Raw genomic sequence first — 19,924 nt, forward strand, 5'->3', positions numbered from 1 at the left:
ATGCTCCCCTCAAAAAATCATTTCCTCAGGCCTGCCAATTCCTCCAGCTATAATTCCATTTATGTCTTTTTGCTTTTCTTATTATTTAAAAATTCTGAACTTGGGGCCAGTTAGGTGGCGCAGTGGATAGAGCACCAGCCCTGGAGTCAGGAGTACCTGAGTTCAAATCCGACCTCAGACACTTAACACTTACTAGCCGTGTGACCCTGGGCAAGTCACTTAACCCCAATTGCCTCACTTAAAAAAAAAAAATTCTGAACTTGAGCATTTCCATACATTCAAACACAAAGAACACACAAAAGGGTTCTTTATGAAACTGATTTTCAATTTCCCACTGCTTGCTTTAAAAAAATGTATATAATAAATTCTAAATGTTACTTTCCAAACTGCCCTCATCTGTTTCCTTCTGAGCTTCCTTTTCTTCTTTGCATTTTAAAAGGTTGCAGTGGTTTCTCTTTTTGGGAAGGGCGGGGGGGGGGGGGGGGGGGGGGGGCGCTCATCACTGCTGCTGCCTGTCTTCCCCGATTAAGAGAAAGAAGGTTGAGGGAGGGGAGAGAGAAACTCTTGTAATACATAAGCAGAGTCACGCAAAATTAATCTACACAATTAACATGTCCAGACATTTATATTTCCTTGACTTGTGTCAGGAAGTAGATAACATAACATTACAAGCTCTCCAAAGAAATGGTTGATCATTGTTTTGATCAAGATTCTTAAACCATTCAAAGTTATTTTTCTGAACAGTGTTCTTGTCCTTGTATAAATTGTTTTCCACATACTGTTTAATTTACTTTCTGTCCATATTACTTGGGATTCTCTGAAATTGTCTCTCTCTGTCATTTCTCATGATACGCTATTCCATTACATTTATATATCACAGCTGCTTAAGAGGCAGGATGAAGCAACTCTTCCCCTCCCCTTAAATTCTAATAATTTCTGTTTTTCCCCTGCTTTTAATCATCCTTTTGGGATCAAGAAGTTTGCTTCGATTGTGATTGTTCCTTTTCTGGTATTATTATCTTCCTCCATATCCCAGATTCAACTTTTTGGTCTTTTCATCAGAAATTCTTGAAGATCTTTTATTTCATTAAAGGTTGTTTTTGTTTTGTTACCTCTCTAGGATTCTACTAAGCCCTATAGGACAGTAAGTTCTTGATTGCAAGTCTGTATCTTTTGCTTTTTTGGAATATATCTTCCAGGGTGGTTTCTGCTTTTTAGGAAAAGCTATTAGGTCTTGTGTAATCTAATCTTGACTTAATTTCTTAGTACTTGGAACACCTTTCAGGATCTTTGTAGCATTCTTCTATGTCTTGGGATCTCTGGTTTTTGGATATTACAGTTCTGATACTTTTCCTTTTGAATGGTTCTTTTTAGAAAGTGGTTGATGAGTTTCTATTTTTTACTTTATCTTTTGGTTCTAATATATAATTTTTCTTAATCTTAAAAGTATTTTATTATTTTCCAGTTACATGTAAAGATAGTTTTCAACATTTTTTTATTTTATTTTTTAGTGAGGCAATGGGCGTTAAGTGACTTGCCCAGGGTCACACAGCTAGTAAGTGTCAAGTGTCTGAGGCCACATTTGAACTCAGGTACTCCTGAATCCAGGGCCGGTGCTTTATCCACTGCGCCATCTAGCTGCCCCATAACATTTATTTTTATAAGATTTTGAGTTCCAAAATTTTCTACCTCCCTTCACTTCCACCTCCCCAAGACAGAAAACAACCTGATATACTTTATCCATATTTCTGCATTAGTCAATACCCCCAAGACAGAAAACAATCTGATAGAGGTTATCCATATTTTTGCATTAGTCATATTATGAAAGAAGAATCAGAACAAAAGGGAAAGACCTCAAAAAACAAAAAAAGTAGAAACAGTATGGTTCAATCTGCATTCAGAATCCACAGTTCTTTTTTCTGGTTGTGGAGAGCATTTTCCATCATGAGTCCTTTGGCATTGTCTTGAATCATTGTATTGCAAAGAAGAGCTAAGCCTATCACAGTTGATCATCACACAGTGTTGCTGTCACTGTGTACAATGTTCTGGTTCTGCTCACTTTGCTCAGCATTAGTCCACTTAAGTCTTTACAGGTTTTCCTGAAATCTGCCTGTTCATCATTTCTTATAGCACAGTAGTATTCTGTTACGTTCATAAACCATAATTTGTTCAGCTATTGTCCAGTTGTGAGCATCCCCTCGATTTCCAATTCTTTGCCACCACAGAGCTGCTATAAATATTTTTGTACATGTGGGTCCATTTCCCTTTTTGATGATCTCTTTGGGATACTGACCTAGTAGTGGTATATCTGCATCAAAGGATATGCACAGCCCTATAGCCCTTTGGTCATAGTTCCAAATTGCTCTCCAGAATGGTTGGATCAGCTCACAACTCCACCAAAAATGCATTAGTGTTCTAATTTTGACACAGCTTCTTCAATATTTATTATTTTCCTTTTTTGTCATGTTAGCCATTCTGATAGATGTGGGGTGGTACAAGAGTTGTTTTATTTTGCATTTCTCTAATCACTACTGAATTAGATAATTTTTTCATATGGCAATAGATAGCTTTGATTTCTTCATCAGAAAAATGTCTGTTCATATCCTTTGACCATTTCTCAATTGGGGAATGACTTGCATTAATTTAGTTCCCTATATATTTTAGAAATGAGGACTTTAGCAGAAACACTGGCTGTAAATTTTCCCCCCCAGCTTTCTGCTTCTCTTCTAATTTTGGCTACATTGGTTTTGTTTGTGCAAAACCTTTTAAATTTAATGCAATCGAAATAATCCATTTTGCATTTTATATCTCTATCTCTTGTTTGCTCATAAATTCATTTGCTCTCCATAGATATGAAAGTTAAACTATTCTTCCCCTCCTAATTTACCTGTGGTATCACCCTTTATGTCTAAATCATTTACCCATTTTGACTTTAGGTTTATCAAACAGTAGATTACTATAGTCATTTACTACTGTGTCTCTTGTGTCTAACCTATTCCATTGATCCTCCACTCTTTTTCTTTCTTTCTTTCTTTTTTTTTTTTTTGCGCGGGGCTATGGAGGTTAAGTGACTTGCCCAGGGTCACACAGCTAGTAAGTGTCAAGTGTCTGAGGCTGGATTTGGACTCAGGTACTCCTGAATCCAGGGTGGGTGCTTTATCCACTGTGCCACCTGACTGCCCCCCTCCACTCTATTTCTTAGCCAGTACCAAATAGTTTTGATGACTTGCTATTTTATAGTATAGCTTCAGATTTGGTATGGCTAGCCCACCTTCCTGTGCATTTTTTTCATTAGTTCCCTTGATATTCCTGACCTTTTGTTCTTCCAGATGAATTTTGTCATCATTTTTTCTAGCTCTGTAAAATAATTTTTAAGTAGTCTGATTGATATGACACTGAAAAAGTAAATTAATTAAGGTAGAATTATCATTTTTATTATTTTAGCTCAGCCTATTCATGAGCAATTGATATTTTTCCAGTTATTTAGATCTGCTTTTGTTTGTGTGAAAAGTGTTTTGTGATTGTGTTTATAGAATTTGTTTGTCTTGCCAGGTAGACTCCCAAATATTTTATATTGTCTATAGTTCTTTTAAATGGAATTTCTTTTTCTATCTCTTGCTGCTGAGCTTTGTTGGTCATGTATAGAAATACTGATGATTTACATGGATTTATTTTATATCCTGCTACTTTGCTAAAGTTAATTATTTCAAGTAGTTTTTTAGTTGATTCTCTAGGATTCACTCTCTGCAAAGAGTGATAGTTTTGATTCCTCGTTACCTATTCTAATTCCTTTAATTTCTTTTTCTTCTCATTGCTACAGCTAACATTTCTAGTACAATATCAAACAATAATGATGATAATGGACATCCTTGTTTCACCCTTGATCTTACAGGCAATGCTTCTAACTTACCCCATTACATATAATGCTTGCTGATGGTTTTGGATAAAAAACTGCTTATCCTCTTAAGGAAAGCTCCATTTATTCCTATGCTCTCTAGTGTTTTTAATAGGCATGAGGGCTGTATCTTGTCAAAAGCCTTTTCTGCATCTATTGAGATAATCACATGATTTTGGTTAGTTTTGTTATTGATGTGGTTGATTATGTTAATAGTTTTTCTGATGTTGAACCAGCCCTGCCTGCCTGGTATAAATTCTACCTTGTCATAGTGTATTATCCTGGTGATAAATTACTGTAATCTCTTTGCTGATATTTTATTTAAAATTTTTGCATCAATATTCATTAGGGAAATTCGTCTATAATTTTTTTTCTCAGTTGTTAAGGGCTAAAATTCTAGCTAAACTGTCCAAAATATCTAATGAGTGGTCGCCAATAAATTATAAGCTTTAGCAAGAGTTAGGCTTCTTTTTTTTTTTTTAAAGTGAGGCAATTGAGGTTAAGTTGACTTGCCCAGGGTCACACAGCTAGTTAAGTATTAAGTGTCTGAGGCTGGATTTGAACTCAGGTACTCCTGACTCCAGGGCCGGTGCTCTATCCAAAGAGTTAGGCTTTTAAGCATTTATTAAGGAGAATAAGAATTTGGTAAAGAGAGAGAGAAAGGCCTAGATTCCTATCAAAGGGAGAGCACATTTCTAGCTCCGCTCTCCACCAGCATCCCCAGGAAAAGAGAGCGAGACCAAGCGCCAGTCTCTTCCTTCTTCCTCCCACTAGCCAACGTCACTTCCTGACGCCAAAGAAAAGACTCCTGGTCTTGCCCTCAAAGACCTTCACTTCATGGGCGGAACTCTTCTACCATAAGTCTCCTGCAGGTGGCGTCATTCCAATCGTTACACAGTTTTGGCTCTGCTTGGTTTAGGTATGGACACCATATTTGTGTCATCAAAGGAATTTGGTAGAACTCCTTTACCTATTTTTCCAAATAATTTATATAGTATTGGAATTAATTGTTATTTTAGTGTTTGATAGAATTCACTTGTAAACCCATCTGGCTGTGGAATTTTTTTCTTAGGGAGTTAATTTATGGCTTATTCAATTTCTTTTTCTAAAATGGGACTATTCATGTCTTTTATTTACTCTTCTCTTAATCTGGGTAGTTTATATTTTTGTAAATATTTATCCATTTAATTTAGATTATCAAATTTATTTGCATACAGTTGGGCAAAATAGCCCCTAATTATTGCTTTTATTTCTTCTTCATTGAATTGGAATTCATCCCTTTACTTTTTTTTTTTTTTTTGTGGGGCAAATGAGGGTTAAGTGACTTGCCCAGGGTCGCACAACTAGTAAGTGTCAAGTATCTGAGGCCGGATTTGAACTCAGGTCCTCCTGAATCCAGGGCCGGTGCTTTAACCACTGTGCCACCTAGCTGCCCTCTCCTTTACTTTTTGTTACTGGTAATTTGATTTTCTTTCTTTTTACAAATCAAATTAATCAGAGATTTATCTATTTTATTGTTTTTTTTCATAAAACCATCTCTTTTATTTATTAATTTTATAATTTTCTTTTAGTTTTATTAATATCTCCTTTGATTTTTAGAATTTCTAATTTAGTATTTAATTGCGGATTTAAAATTTGTTCATTTTCTAGGTGCAGCTAGGTGGCACAGTGGATAGAGCACCGGCCCTGGAGTCAGGAGTACCTGAGTTCAAATCTGGCCTCAGACACTTAACACTTACTAGCTGTGTGACCCTAGGCAAGTCACTTAACCCCAATTGCCTCACTAAAAAAAAAAAAAAATTTGTTCATTTTCTAGCTTTTTTAGTTGCATGCCCAGTTCCTTTATCTTCTCTTTCTCTATTTTATTCATGTAAGCTTTTAGGGTTATAAAATTTCCCCTAAGAACTGCTTTGGCTGCATCCCATAAACTTTGATATGTTGTCTCATTGTTGTCATTCTCTTTCTGGTTCTAATATATCTAATAATTTTTTTTTTTAAGTGAGGCAGTTGGGCTTAAGTGACTTGCCCAGGGTCACACAGCTAGTAAATGTCAAGGGTCTGAGGCCGGATTTGAACTCAGGTCCTCCTGAATCCAGGGCCAGTGTTCTATCCACTGTGCCACCTAGCTGCCCCTATCTAATAAATCATTTAAGATTTCTTGAAATAGTGTTCAGGCTCTTTTTTTTTTTTTTTTAGTGAGGCAATTGGGGTTAAGTGACTTGCCCAGGGTCACACAGCTAGTAAGTGTTAAGTGTCTGAGGCTGGATTTGAACTCAGGTACTCCTGACTTTAGGGCCAGTGCTCTATCCACTGCGCCACCTAGCTGCCCCCAGGCTCTTTTTAAAATTATGGTTTATAGAGAGTCCAGTAATTTTTTTCAATGATTCTTCTTTGACCTGTTTTTCAGGTCGGTTGTTATTATTTTCTTGTTTTTTTTTTTACTACCTTTTCAGTCTTGTGATTATTCACATATATATATATATATATAGGGTCAGGTCAGTGAGGGTTAAGTGACTTGCCCAGGGTCACACAGCCAGTAAGTGGCAAGTGTTTGAGGCCGAATTTGAACTCAAGTGCTCCAGAATCCAGGGCTGGTACTTTATCCACTGCGCCACCTAGCTGCCCCCTCTAATGTTTTTTTAATGTCTAATGGAGTTATTGCTATATCTTTGGTTTATCCTATTTTAAGTGAGTTCCTTTCATGGGTGAAGTTTACCACTTTCTCTTATAAGTTACTCATTCTCCTTCCAATTCTTTTCTCAAGAACTTTTCATTTTTTAATCTTGTTTCATTTCTTCTATATGCTTCTGTGGTCTCTGTGGAAAATACATTTTTTTCCATTGAGTCTCTGCTTATGGTTGTTATGGAATTATATTTGCAATAATTTTTTATGGTGTTGATTTACTTATCTCTCCAATTTTAGGTCCTATATTAGTGCTTTATGCTAAGGCCAGGCTTCACCCCCTGCTGAGCTTCTTGAATGTGGTTGTCCTGCTTAGTCTGCTTCTGTGATCCTGCACTGAAATCTCCCACCTGGGGTTCCAGCTCTCTTTATCTTTGAGGTTCAGATTCAGGGTCCTTTTTGGTTTCTTAGGACAGAATATTAGGGACCTCAGAGCCTTTGGCTCTGACATATCCTAGTTTGCACGCCGTGGGATCATGCTGCTTGCCATCCTACTGGTAGCTATGCATTCACCAGACTTCCAGGTTGCCTATCCTGGGGCTTTCTGGCCACCTTGGGGCTTCCTTAGGGGAGCATCTGTTTTTATTGCCTCTGTACAAAGAGAGTTGAAGGTCACACATTTCTTTGCTCAAACTAGAAGTCACCCATGCAGTGGAGGGCCATAACTGGTTTTTTTTGCGCAGTTCTGGAGTGGAAGAAGTCATTTAATGTAGTTTCTCATTGGATTTATTGGCCAGTATTTGAGATTCTTTAGGGTTTTGCCGGATTAGATATGTGAGAGGCTGGGAGGCCTTTTCCTTTGTTCAGTGGCTTTCTTGGCAGGATATCCTGTGCTTTGTTTTAGCACCAAATTTGTTGAAAGTACTTTATACCTACTGCCTGTCTCCATTTTTTACTGTCTACTTACTACTTTTCTCCCGTGTAATATAGTTTCTCCTTGACTTTGTAAATGGAGCTCCTCCATCCAAGCTCACTATCAAACAGCAAATTCAATGTTTTTGTTCTCAATCCTTGGTCCCCTGTAAGCATTTTACTTTGCTAGCCATCCTTTCTTTGGCTTCTGTGGCATTTTACTGTCTTGGTTTGGCGCGCTCTCATTATTCTGTTCATAATCTTGGTTGTTGAATTGTTTCCCTCTTCCTAGTCCATAAATGTTGGTATTCTTTGGTGTTCTTTCTTTATCTTCCCTTCATCTTCTTCCTCTCCCCTCTATCTCTTCCTTTTTCTTCCCCTTCTCTCTCCTCTATGTCTTCCCCTTTCTGTTTTCTTTCCTTTGGTAGTATCTTCTGTTATGGTTTAGCTACTGTCTGAAGACAAATCAAATTTCTGTACTACTTTAAGATTTACAATGTACTTTCCTACAACAGTGTTGGTTCACATTCCCAATTCTGCTACTCTGTGTATTGCCTTGGACAAATCACTTTCTCTTGGCCTCAATTTCCTGACCTTTAAAAAGATATGTTTGGGGGGGGGGGCAGCTAGATGGTGCAGTGGTTAAAGCACCAGCCCTGTATTCAGGAGTACCTGAGTTCAAATCCAGCTTCAGACACTTGACACTAGCTGTGTGACCATGGGCAAGTCACTTAACCCCCATTGCCTAAAAAAAAAAAAAAGTTATGTTTTGACTGGATGCCCTCAAAAATCCCTTCCCGCTTTTAAATAGATAATCCTATAAATTGTGAGGGAGGTAATGCATAGTAGTACTATCCCCTGTTTTACAGATGAGGAAACTGACATAGGGAAGATAAGTGGTTTACCCATGTTTACATAATAAGTATGCCAGTTTGATTCTAATCAGGCTTTTCAAGGTCTGATGACTGTTTTTTACTGTGTTGCCTTTTTGCTTATACAGTTGGCTCAGAAATGTTTGTCTTCAGCCCATCCTTTCTTCATACCTCCATATCTAACTGTTTGCTGGTCATTTCCAACTGGATGTCTAGCTAGATCACATTCAACATACCTAATATCAAGCTCATCTTCCCATCAAACCTCTTTTTCCTCTTGATTTCTCTATCAATAGAAAAAACTATTCTAATAGTTATTTGGGATAGGAACTTGGTTATTTTTCTAGTTTCTTCCTCTTCCTTCCTTTTCCACATACAATCTTGCCCCTTCCTTTCCATTCCTACTTCCACCATTCTAATTCAGACTGTATATAGCAGCCATCTATAGTAAGTACATTATGTTCCTTTCACACCGGGCTAGTTGTTTCCCAGATACATCATTATGCTTTATCTCCTTCCTGTCTTTGCTTCACCCAGAAGCACCTCCTCTTCTTTCTCTGAAAGAACTTTGTTCATATCCCTCAGAGAACATTTAACTTATTCTGTTGGAATTAGAGTTTTACTCACATGTCTTATGTATTCTTCTAAATTGTAAGGTCATTGAATAGAGAGATCTCTTACCTTTATAGCTCCTAGTATAGTGTTTGGACATAATAAGTATTAGATATATATTGAGGGGCAGCTAGATGGCGCAGTGGATAGAGCACTGGCCCTGGACTCAGGATTACCGGAGTTCAAATCTGGCCTCAGACACTTAACACTTACTAGCTTTGTGACCCTGGGCAAGTCACTTAACCCCCATTGCCTCACTTAAAAAAAAAAAGATATATATTGAATGGGTAAAATTAGAAATATGTTCTGAAATAATACTTTATACTTTCATAGTTTTTTTTTAAGGCAATGGGGGTTAAGTGACTTACCCAAGGTCACATAGCTAGTAAGTGTCAAGTGTCTGAGGCCAGATTTGAACTCAGGTACTCCTGAATCCAGGGCCGGTGCTGCACCATCTAGCTGCCCCTCCTTTCATAGTTTTTAAAAATAGTATTTCCCCCCAATTACATGTAAAGATAGTTATCAGCATTCATTTTTGTGAGATTTTGAGTTCCAAATTTTTCTTCCTTCCTTCCCCCCTCCCCCCAGCAAGCAATATGATATAGGTTATACAGTGCAATCATATTAAACATTTCTACATTAGTCATTTCATAGAGTTTTTATAGTTCGTTAAGTTCCTTCATATAGATTATTTCTTCTCATCCTCAAAAAAGTTATTTGAGATAGGCAAGGCAGATGATATACTTATTTTGAAGATGAAGATCTTAAAATCAAAGCAATTGTTGACTTATCCAAAGTCAAGTAACTAGTAAGTAGCAGAGCTCAGACTCAGAGCTAGGTCATCTGACTTCAAGCCAAGTGTTTCTTTGCCTGTTGTGATTTGTATTTTCTTAGCAGTTTAATTTATACTGTGAATCTATAAATTCATCTATGAATCTCTGATTAAAATTTATTTCTATAATTGTTATTTTCAGTTATTCATTTTGGACCTGGTGAAAATAATTCCGAAGATGCTGTCATGATGAACACTCCGGTGATTAAAGCTGCTTTGGAAATGGGCTTCAGTAGAAGTCTGGTAAAACAGATTGTTCAGAGTAAAATCTTAACAACTGGAGAAAATTATAAAACAGTCAATGACGTTGTATCAGATCTTCTCAATGCAGAAGATGAAAAAAGGAAGGAAGAGAAAGAGAGACAAACTGAAGAAATGGCATCAGGTGTGTATTTGATTTTTAGTCACATGCAGTCAATCTGTAGTTCATGGAATTAATGTAGAATTTAATCCCCTTATGTTTGGAAAAGTAGTTTTATCGAGCATTTCTTTCCCTACTAATACGTGTAGATGCTTTTTCTTGAAAATTAAGATTTTAAATAATGAAATGATCTTATTCATTTCCCCGCTACTTACCCCCCAAATAATATCATTTGCTTTATTCAGCATAATTCTATTTTGCTCATATGCTAATGTTCATTACATTCTGTCACAGTTGTGTTAGAGAAATTGTAATTGGCTTTGGTCCCTGGATTTATTTTACAAGGATTTATGTAGAGCAATAGTGTTGAATTTAATAGAAATGGATCTTGGAGGGCAAGCTATTGACTTAGAAAACTACAAATTAATGTCATGCTTTATTGTATTTTTATTTATTTTGTGAAACATTTCCCAGTTACATTTTTTTTTGGCCAGGCAATAAGGGTTAAGTGACTTGCCCAGGGTCACACAGCTAGTAAGTGTCAAGTGTCTGAGGCCAAATTTGAACTCAGGTCCTCCTAAATCCAGGGTCGGTGCTTTATCCACTGTGCCACCTAGTTGCCCCCTCCCAGTTACATTTTAACCTATTTCTGACTGTTACCCAACACTTGAAAGGTCACCCTTTTGACACCTCTGATATAAAATACTGTATTATCAGGAATTACAGGATTTACGGCTAGAAGGGACCTTGGAGATAGATGGATGGTACATGTATGCATTAAGCATTTATTTTGTGCTAGACATTGTACTAAGTTCCAAAGATACCCCAAAAAGCATGTATGGTAGTCTTTGCAGTCATGGCAGTTATGTTCTAATGGGTGAACATATCACATAAAGGAGTGCTGAAAAGTGGGAGAGTGGAAGTGAGGGGACATGGTGATGAGACTACAGGAAGTTGCAGTGATGTGGAGGCCTATCCACTAGAGGGTTTCTGGCGAAAACAGAAAAATTTGCTATTTACACCCACTCTGAGCCATTGGGAGGCCAAATAATTGGCCAAATAAAGCCTGGACTGGGACCTATTGTATTAGATTTGTTTTGCTTACCCCCCAGAGGAGAGAACAAGGAACAATGAAGGAAAGTTGTAGAGATAGAATTAGACTAGATATTAGGAAAAACTTTACTATGAGTTTAGACTGTGAACTCCTTGGGAACAGGGACTGTCTTGTTTTTCTTTGTATCGTCAACACTTTGCACAATACCTGGAACATAGTAGGTGCTTAATAAATGTTTATTGACTGACTAACAATTAAAGCACTTTGTAAGTAATATGGGTTGCCTTGGAAGAGTAGTGTTTTCTTCATAAAGATCTTCAAGCAAAGGTGATATGACCATTTGAGCTTGTTTATAAAGGGAATTCTTCAGATATGGGTTGGACAAGATAATTCCTGAAGTTCCTTCCAACTCTTGACATTTTATGATTTCTTATAATTTTATTGAATTCTAAGCACCATTTTTCATTTGATATTTCTGTACTATGAAGCTTCTTAGAATCTTGAACTCTTTTCATGATTTTCATTTCTTACATTTTTTCCAAATATTTATCATAAAAATGAATGATAAATTGTGTGGAGAGGGTATGCTTCTATAGGGAATGGATGCAGTTTGGAAATTGAATATGGTGGGATATACTGTGAAGAAATTTTTATTTTATATATATATATGTATATATATATACATATATAATAAATTTTTATATATTTACAAATATACTAAGTAGAAATTTCAGTTAAATATAAATGATTGCTATAATTTCATACCCATACCAAACAAAGCAGAGAAATTCCCTATGAATGTTTTTGAGGAATGTGAAAAGGGTTTTCTTTTCCTGTCAAGTTTGATTGATAAAGTAACATTATAAAAATAATTTGGCAGTTGAAGGGAAATATGGAAATAGAAAATGACATATAACAGACACAATACTAGTAACATCAGCAAAATGTAAAAGCAGAAAATATGTAAGATTTTTTTAGATGAAAAAAATTCCATGTTCTGACGTTAGCCTTAATTTATGAAGTTGGTATATGGTAGAGACATTGAAAATGAAATCATATCTTTTTTTTTTCTTGGAGTGCCTGTCATATTTATATTTAAATTACAGATGAGTGTTGCTCTGTATTTGAGAGTTTTTTCCCCTAAGAGTTTTTCCGCATTGGTGGTATTACAGATTTAAACTATAAAAAGTCTACATAGGGAAATAGAGGCAGCAAAATAAAGTAGAGCTCAAGGTTCAGATCTGCCCTGATATAATTTTTGTGATACTGCACAAGTCATTTTATTTTTTTGTGCCTTAGGTCGCAGGTTACAACTATATTGGTGGAAGGACTCCTCACACTGAGAGTTCCACACTTTGAAATCAGCTCATTTGTGTGGTTTAAGTCTGATGTGATTTTTTTTTTCTTTTCAATAAAGATGACCTGACATTAATTCGGAAGAATAGAATGGCTCTGTTTCAGCATTTGACCTGTGTACTTCCTATCCTGGATAGTCTCTTAACATCGGGTGTGATTAATGAGCAGGAACATGATGTTATTAAACAAAAAACACAGACGTCTCTACAAGCAAGAGAACTGATTGATACCATTTTAGTCAAAGGAAATGCTGCAGCCAATATTTTTAAAAATTGTCTCAAAGAAATTGATTCTGTGTTGTATAACAATTTATTTGGTAAGTTGGTAGGAAAATTATTTTAGGAACACAGTGGATCAGCTGAGAAGTGTTTTCATTGATCTATGTCAATTAATACAAATAATAAGTAAGATTTCTTTCTTTTGACAATGAACATCTTTGTTGCTTTATCCCCAATCATTCTTCCTTTCCTCTGCTGGTTGCTTCTTTTTTTACTGCTCCAATCTCAGGTACCTAAAGGTAGAATTAGTATATTCCTTGTTTTATACTGCCACTTCTAGATTGCTGTTCTGTTCAACCTTTTCTCCTCTGAAAGATTGCTATCTGATGAGTCCATGCACTTCTGATTCTTCTAATCTCTTGATTTCCAGAATAATTTCCCTCCATTCTCTTTGCCTTTGTTACCTGGTTGGCATTCTAATTTCCCTTCCCATCCACCTCTTATCCAGCTACTATCCTTATAGGCATCACTCTTCCAGCTAATGATGTGCCTAATACCTAATCAAATCCTTCAGTTTCTCAAATTCTGACCAAATCCTTTTGCCTAATCCACCTACTTTGGTAGTTATAGTTTAGAACCTCACCATAACCTTAAAACCACCCCATGTCTAAGATCTTAAACTCAGGATTTTTACTCTCTGACAATCTCTTATTTTCTGTTTATTTCTTTACTTGCTATATGTTGTTTTCTTTCAGCATGACATTTGGTGTCTTGATTTTCTTTTTTGCTATTCTTGCAGTCCATCAGTTTGCTTGTGACCTTACTGTTTGCCTACGATTAGTCATTTCAGTACAATCTTCCTTTTCTACCCTTGGCTCTGCTGTCTATTTATTAATCTTTATCTCTTCCCAACATTTATTTTTTTCTGTTTCTATTCCCAAATAGATGAACACTATTTGAAGAAAGCATGAAATTCTACTGATTGGGTCCACCACAAATTTTATTCTTTATTATTATTTATGTCTTCAGTGCCATATGACAGTCTTTTTATTAACACACATTGACTAGTGCACTTTCCAGATCTTCTTAAGTTCCATATTCCACCTTAGTCTTAAGAAATGTCCTTATCCTCTTTATTGAAGAGATTGAAGCTATCCAAAGTGCATTCCTGCAACAGTCCTCTTCTTTTAAATCTCTTTATCCATCATTTCTTCCTCCTTTCCAGTATTAGAAGAAAAGGCAACTTTGCTCCTTGCCTTTTTTTTTTAAACAAGTTTTATTGACATATTTTGGGTTTTCTTTTATATCACCAAAATTTTCCTTGGTACTTCTCACCTTTCTTTTCTCAGAGAGCCATTCCATATAATTAAGTAATACTTTTTAAAGATGAAGGAGAAAAAGAAATTGGTACCTTACTTAAAATTAGCTCTTCTTGGACCTTCATCGATTACCCTCATTTGTTTTACGCATTTCATTCTCCCCCTCTACTGGCTCTTTCTCTTTGGACAAAACACATGCTCACATTTCCCATATCCTAAAATAGAATCTTTCTCTCTTCTGAACTTAAATTTAAAATTTTATATTGATAATGTTTATTTCTTCAAACTTTTCTTCTCCCCTTGATTGCTGAACTTTAATCTGCAACTTTATATTTCCTCACTACCTATTCACTCATCAAACTCCTAAAATTTAGCTGCCTTCCTCTCAATTGAAATGGCTTTTTCTGAAGTTACTAATGACCACCTTATCAAATAAATATATATTTTTTAGCTTTCATCCTCCTTGGCCTCTGTAGCCTGTTGATTTCTTCACCCCCTTTTTTTGAGAGCCTTTTTTCTGTTGACTTGTGATTTTTTTTCTCATAATTTTTTGACTGACCTGTCTTAGTCTTTCTCTAAAATGTGACTGTCTCCAGTTTTGACTTTGGCCCTATTCTTTTTCTACACTCCCATTATTGGTAGTCTTAACCATTTTTCTGGCTATGTAGAAGACATTTCCAGCTTCCTACAAGATATCTCCAACTGGGTGACCACCAGGTATTAAAATCTTAACATATCCAAAACCATAGTCTTCATCTTTGTGCTTGACCCTTCTTTCTAAATTTTCTATTTGATGCTCTCACCTGGACTATTCTAATAGTTTTAATTTCCCTATTAGAGTATACCACATCTTTAGTTTGTCCTTTGTAAAACTATGAAAATCATCTATTTAATATACAATTCTGATCCCAATATACAGTTTTGATACTCAACAAGTGTCTCCTTATTGCTTCTGTAGGATAAAATTAAAACTCCTTAGCCAAGCATTTAAGGTACTCATCAGCCTGACTTCAGTCATCCTAATTTTGCATTACTACCATTCAGACACTCTGTTCCAGCTAATTGAATTACTAGCTATTTCCTCAACTTGTCCTATAATCTGTCCTGGGTCTCTGTATTCATGGGAGTGTCCCCCATGCCTAGAATGCCCTAATCTTCCTAATCTTTACTTTCAAGAGCCTGGCTCTAGTGATGCCACCTCTGTGACACTGTTCTTGGTTCAGTCTACCCCAGTTAGATTTCTTGCTTTTTCAAAATTTTCCTAGAATATTTTAACTGTCTTCTTTTTGCCCCCAACACTTTATATTAGTGTTTACCTAGATACTCATTAACTGCTCTTTAATAATATATTCTAGAAATTGAAGTCAAGTTCACCTGCCTTGAATTGATAAACTCCTTTCATCTCATTCCCTTGCCCACACAGCTGCCAAACTCTGTCTGATGTACCTTGGCATTGTTTCCAACTGTCCTTGTTCCTCTACAATGGACTGTTTTAATAGCTGCCTAACTGGTCTTCCTGTGTCTAGTTTATTCCCTCTTTAACCCATTCTACTTGTAATGTAATCTTCTTAATACTGCACTTTTCCATTACCCTATTCTAAAACATTTTCACTTACTATCTTTTGGAAATGTAAATGTAGCCCGTTTTTAATGGTGCTTGTCCACAATCTGGTGCCTTATGTCCCCTTCTTGTACCTTGCATTCTAGTTGATTTTTTACTGTTCTATCTCATGTTGTCTCCTCGTCATGCTTTCATCCATTCCTGGAAATAGGAAAGAGTAAAACCCATTCTGTTTTCAATCTTTTAAAACCTTTACTTTCCTTCATCCAACAGCTAAAAGTGATCTCACCACCCTCAGAGTTATTGCATTTTGTGTAAATCTTTCCAATGCATACATAACATTTCTCTTTGTATCATATTTATTTCCCTGTTCGATGGCAAGCTCCTTGAGACCAGGGTCTGTGGCATACTTACGCCTATGTCTTCCATACCTAGGACAATTCATTACTTATAGAACATTCTTAAGTGAATCCAAAAAATTGTTATAATTGATTGTAATCCATATAACATTCCCTCAGTTTAGTTTATTCCAGTTATATGTTACTTTGGCAATATATTCTCATTGTGAAGAAAAGACATGTTTCGTATGGTGATGCTTCTATATTTTTTTCTAGTGGAAAAGAACATGAAGTATATTCCAACAGAAGATGTTTCAGGTAAAGCTGTTATAATCAATCAAGCCTCTATTATAATACTTAAAAGGGACTCTCTAGGTGCTGTTCATTTCCTTTTCTCTACTTTGATTCTTCATGGCTCACTTCTACCAGAAAGTAGAATGATATGAAGAAAAGAACTGTAATTAGTTTAAATTTTTTCTTTCTTTCTAGGTCTTCCTATGGAAGAACAGCTTAGGAGATTACAGGAAGAAAGAACATGTAAAGTTTGTATGGACAAAGAAGTTTCTATTGTATTTATTCCTTGTGGTCATCTGGTAGTATGCAAAGAATGTGCACCTTCTCTAAGAAAATGCCCTATTTGCAGGGGTATAATCAAAGGTACAGTTCGTACATTTCTTTCATGAAAAGAATCCATACTTCCAAATTTGTATGGAGACAACTTCAAAATGGTCAGTCAGGAGCCACTGAAGCCTTTTGGAAGAAAGAAAAAAGTATTTTAAGGCTTTTTAAAGCAACTTAACATACAATTCTGCTTTGATATCAGTTACTTGGTTTTCTTAAAGTACATGGTGTTGTTCATATACTAGAGTATATATTCCTTGAAAGTTTGCGTGTTTATGTGTTTGTGTGCATGTTTTTGTGTTGGAAGAACAGGATATGATACTGCGTGCTTGAAAGTATAAGGATATAGACATACTGTTATTCACCATTTTTGAATAATTGAACTTGGCTAGCTTACTAGAAGATTTGAGTACTACATAAGTATAGTTATAGATGTGGGAACCAGGAGCCTCCAAATTTGCCATAACTATGGTGTCATTTTTGGGGGTAGCTTTTAACAATTTTGTTGCAAAAGACTAATTAGTCGAGGTGAAAATTTTTCCTAATATGAGGAACAGATTATTAGCATCATTTAAAAGAGAGACTTAATCTAAATGTTTTGACTCAGTTGAATATATATATCTTTGGTGTGATGTTTTCTTGTCTTTAAAGATAAGATTTCAGATTACATCTCATTTTCTCAACACTTCTAACAAGTGAATATCTGAATTTAGGACATAAGATTAGAAAGTAGCTTTGTGCATTAAAATAATGTGATTTACAAAAGGGTTTCTTTAGTGATCTGTAGTTTATGTAAGGTGATTCTGTTTCAGGAGCATAGCTGTTGTATGTCTGTTCATTGTAAAAAATAAATAATGCTGATGCGGTAGTATGATACTACCACATTCTTTATAAGCTAAATTATATTTGTTTTGTGAAACTTATGTAATAATGTCCCTTTTCATAATGTGTTTCTACTGTAATTGTTTTTATGTATTCTTTGTACTGTGTTAATAGTTTTAATGTTTGAATATGATGCCTGGTGTGAAGATATCTTCAACTATCTGGTTGTTATCTTTGTGTTTCCTACAGTGCCTTGCACATCGTAGTCACTCAATAAATATTTGTTAATTAAAGAACTAAAAACTGCACTGAAACAGTGAGTTCTGTGCTTTGATAGTCTGCCTGTGGAGTTGTCAGTGTAGAAGCCTTCTTATGTGAGTGGTTCTCTGGTAGTTCCTTCATATTGTAAGAAAATTACAATTAAAAAATATAATTAACCTTGAAACCTTTGTTGTTTTTTTCTGGCTTATGTGTTTAGGGCAAGAACTAAGATCCTGAAAATATTCAACAAGTACAAACACTTCAATTTACAAAGAAAAAGGATTATATAAGAAAAATTCAGTTACAGTTTTTTAGAACTGTATATATGTATGTATTTGTATATATTCCTAATATGTATATTTTTTTTGGGGGGGGGGGGGAGTAAGGACAGGGGCTTTTTTGTCTTTGTATCCCTAGCACTTAGCACAATGCCCTACACATAAGTGCTTAGTAAGTGCTTGTTGAACAAATGGAGGAATATTTTTTATATACCATAGATATTATAGGCCCTGCCTTATAGAATTCAGTTCTTTAGTGCTAAGAACCAACTAGTTAATTGTGGAAAAGAGCACATGTGGTAAGGCAAAGCATTTGTTTTGTGTGGTTTCCACTTTAGGTTAACTTTGTTAATTCCCATTTATTCCATGGGGCAAAGGACAACTGTTACTATTTTTGAATCACAGAATAACAAAATTGAGAATTGGAAAGGACTTCACTCAGCTGCCCTCTAGTTCAGATAATACATAAAAGGAATTCACATAACACATCTGACAAGTGATTGTCCACTCTTTAATTGAAGAACTCCAAAGAGAGGGAAGCCGTCCTATCTGAATTTTGTAGGTTTTTAGCCATTATCTCCTGTACATTTGTGAGATGGAAGGAACCTTAAAGGTCTAATATAATTCTCTTACTTTTTATTATTAAGTTGTTCAGTTATTTTTGACTTTTCATGACCCCAATTTTGGGTTTTCTTGGCAAAGATACTGGAGTGTTGACATTTGCAACTTGCCCAGGGTCCCACAGCTAGTAAGTGTCTAGGCCAGATTTGAATTTAGGAAGAGGAGTCTTCCTGACTTCAGGCCTCCACTCTATCCACTGTACCACACTGAAGTGACTTGCTCAAGGTCATAGAGGTAGTATCAGTGGTGTGATCTGAATCCAGTGTCAGTGTGTTTTCTACTATATCCTACATGTAGAAGTCATTAATACTGTCTTTAAAACTTGTCAGGCCAGAATTGCCTATGAGACACTTCTGTGACCATCTATTAAAGACTGATTTGTGTGGCTCCAGGGACCTTATGCCAAAGGTGATACTTGGGCAGACACTTTTCACTTTATTTTCACTTCTAGGTAAGTCTTAATTAGTACTTGTTAATCTTCAGTGATTCTAAAATGAAGATTTTATAAAACCACAAAATTTTGAGACTTGGGAATTACTTCACTGGGAATTACCTCAGTGGCCATAGCCTAACTTATACATGAAAGAAATTCCCACGATAACATACTTTAGGAAGATCATTTTGACAGCTGAATGATGAACTGGAGTGGGGAAAGATTTATGACAGGGAAACTAACCAGAAGGCTACTGCAATAGTTCAGTGTGAGGTGATGAGGCCCAGCAGCAGTGTTGGCTTTATGAGTGGAAATAGAGGGGGACATATATGAGAGATGTTAAGAAGGTAGAAAAAATAGGACTTAGTAACAGATTAGGTAAGTGAGGTAAATGAAGAGTTGGGCTGCAAGTAAAGTTGCAAACTTGTGTGATTGGGAGGATGGTGGTGCCCTCAACAGGAACAGGGAAGTTCTGAAGAGGAGAGGGTTTTGAGGAAAGATAATGAATTCACTTTGGCGTATGTTGAGTATGAAATGTCTATGGAACATCTAGTTTAAGATACCCAATAGGCAGTTGCTGATGATTAGGAGAGAGGTTAAGGAAGGATAAATACATCTGAGAATCATCTATATGGAAATGTTAATGGAATCCACAGGAACTGATGAGATCTCAAAGTACAAGATACTACAGAGGGAGAAAAGAACCAAGGATAGACCCTTGGGGGACAGACCCCCAGCGTTAGTGAGACACAGCAAAGAAAACTGAAGAATCGCCAGAGAAGTAAAACGAGAACTAGGAAAACAGTATCACAAAAACCCAGAATGGAGAGAGTATCCAGGAAATAAGGGTAATTGACAGTATTAAAAGGCCACAGGTCAAAAAAAACAGAGGATCAAGAAGAAACCATTAGATTTGGCAATCATAACTGGTAATT

The 19,924-nt window shown here is 36.0% G+C and overlaps 1 protein-coding gene across 3 annotated transcripts in view; it reads left to right on the forward strand.

Moving 5' to 3' along the window:
* Positions 1–17,841, forward strand: part of LOC122746935 (baculoviral IAP repeat-containing protein 2-like) — a 48,146-nt gene extending 30,305 nt beyond the window's left edge. Inside the window, exons 6-9 of one of the 3 annotated variants that reach the window (XM_043993056.1) lie at positions 9,889–10,131; positions 12,579–12,833; positions 16,230–16,271; positions 16,443–17,841. In XM_043993056.1, the coding sequence (XP_043848991.1) occupies positions 9,889–10,131; positions 12,579–12,833; positions 16,230–16,271; positions 16,443–16,636 (734 nt within the window). In that variant the 3' untranslated portion in view covers positions 16,637–17,841. The remainder of the gene's footprint in view (positions 1–9,888; positions 10,132–12,578; positions 12,834–16,229; positions 16,272–16,442) is intronic. The other 2 variants (XM_043993057.1, XM_043993058.1) reach the window with 2 other exon arrangements.
* The last annotated feature ends 2,083 nt before the right edge of the window (positions 17,842–19,924 follow it).

Source organism: Dromiciops gliroides, chromosome 3 (assembly GCF_019393635.1).
Source record: "Dromiciops gliroides isolate mDroGli1 chromosome 3, mDroGli1.pri, whole genome shotgun sequence".
In the NCBI taxonomy this organism is placed as follows: domain Eukaryota; kingdom Metazoa; phylum Chordata; class Mammalia; order Microbiotheria; family Microbiotheriidae; genus Dromiciops; species Dromiciops gliroides.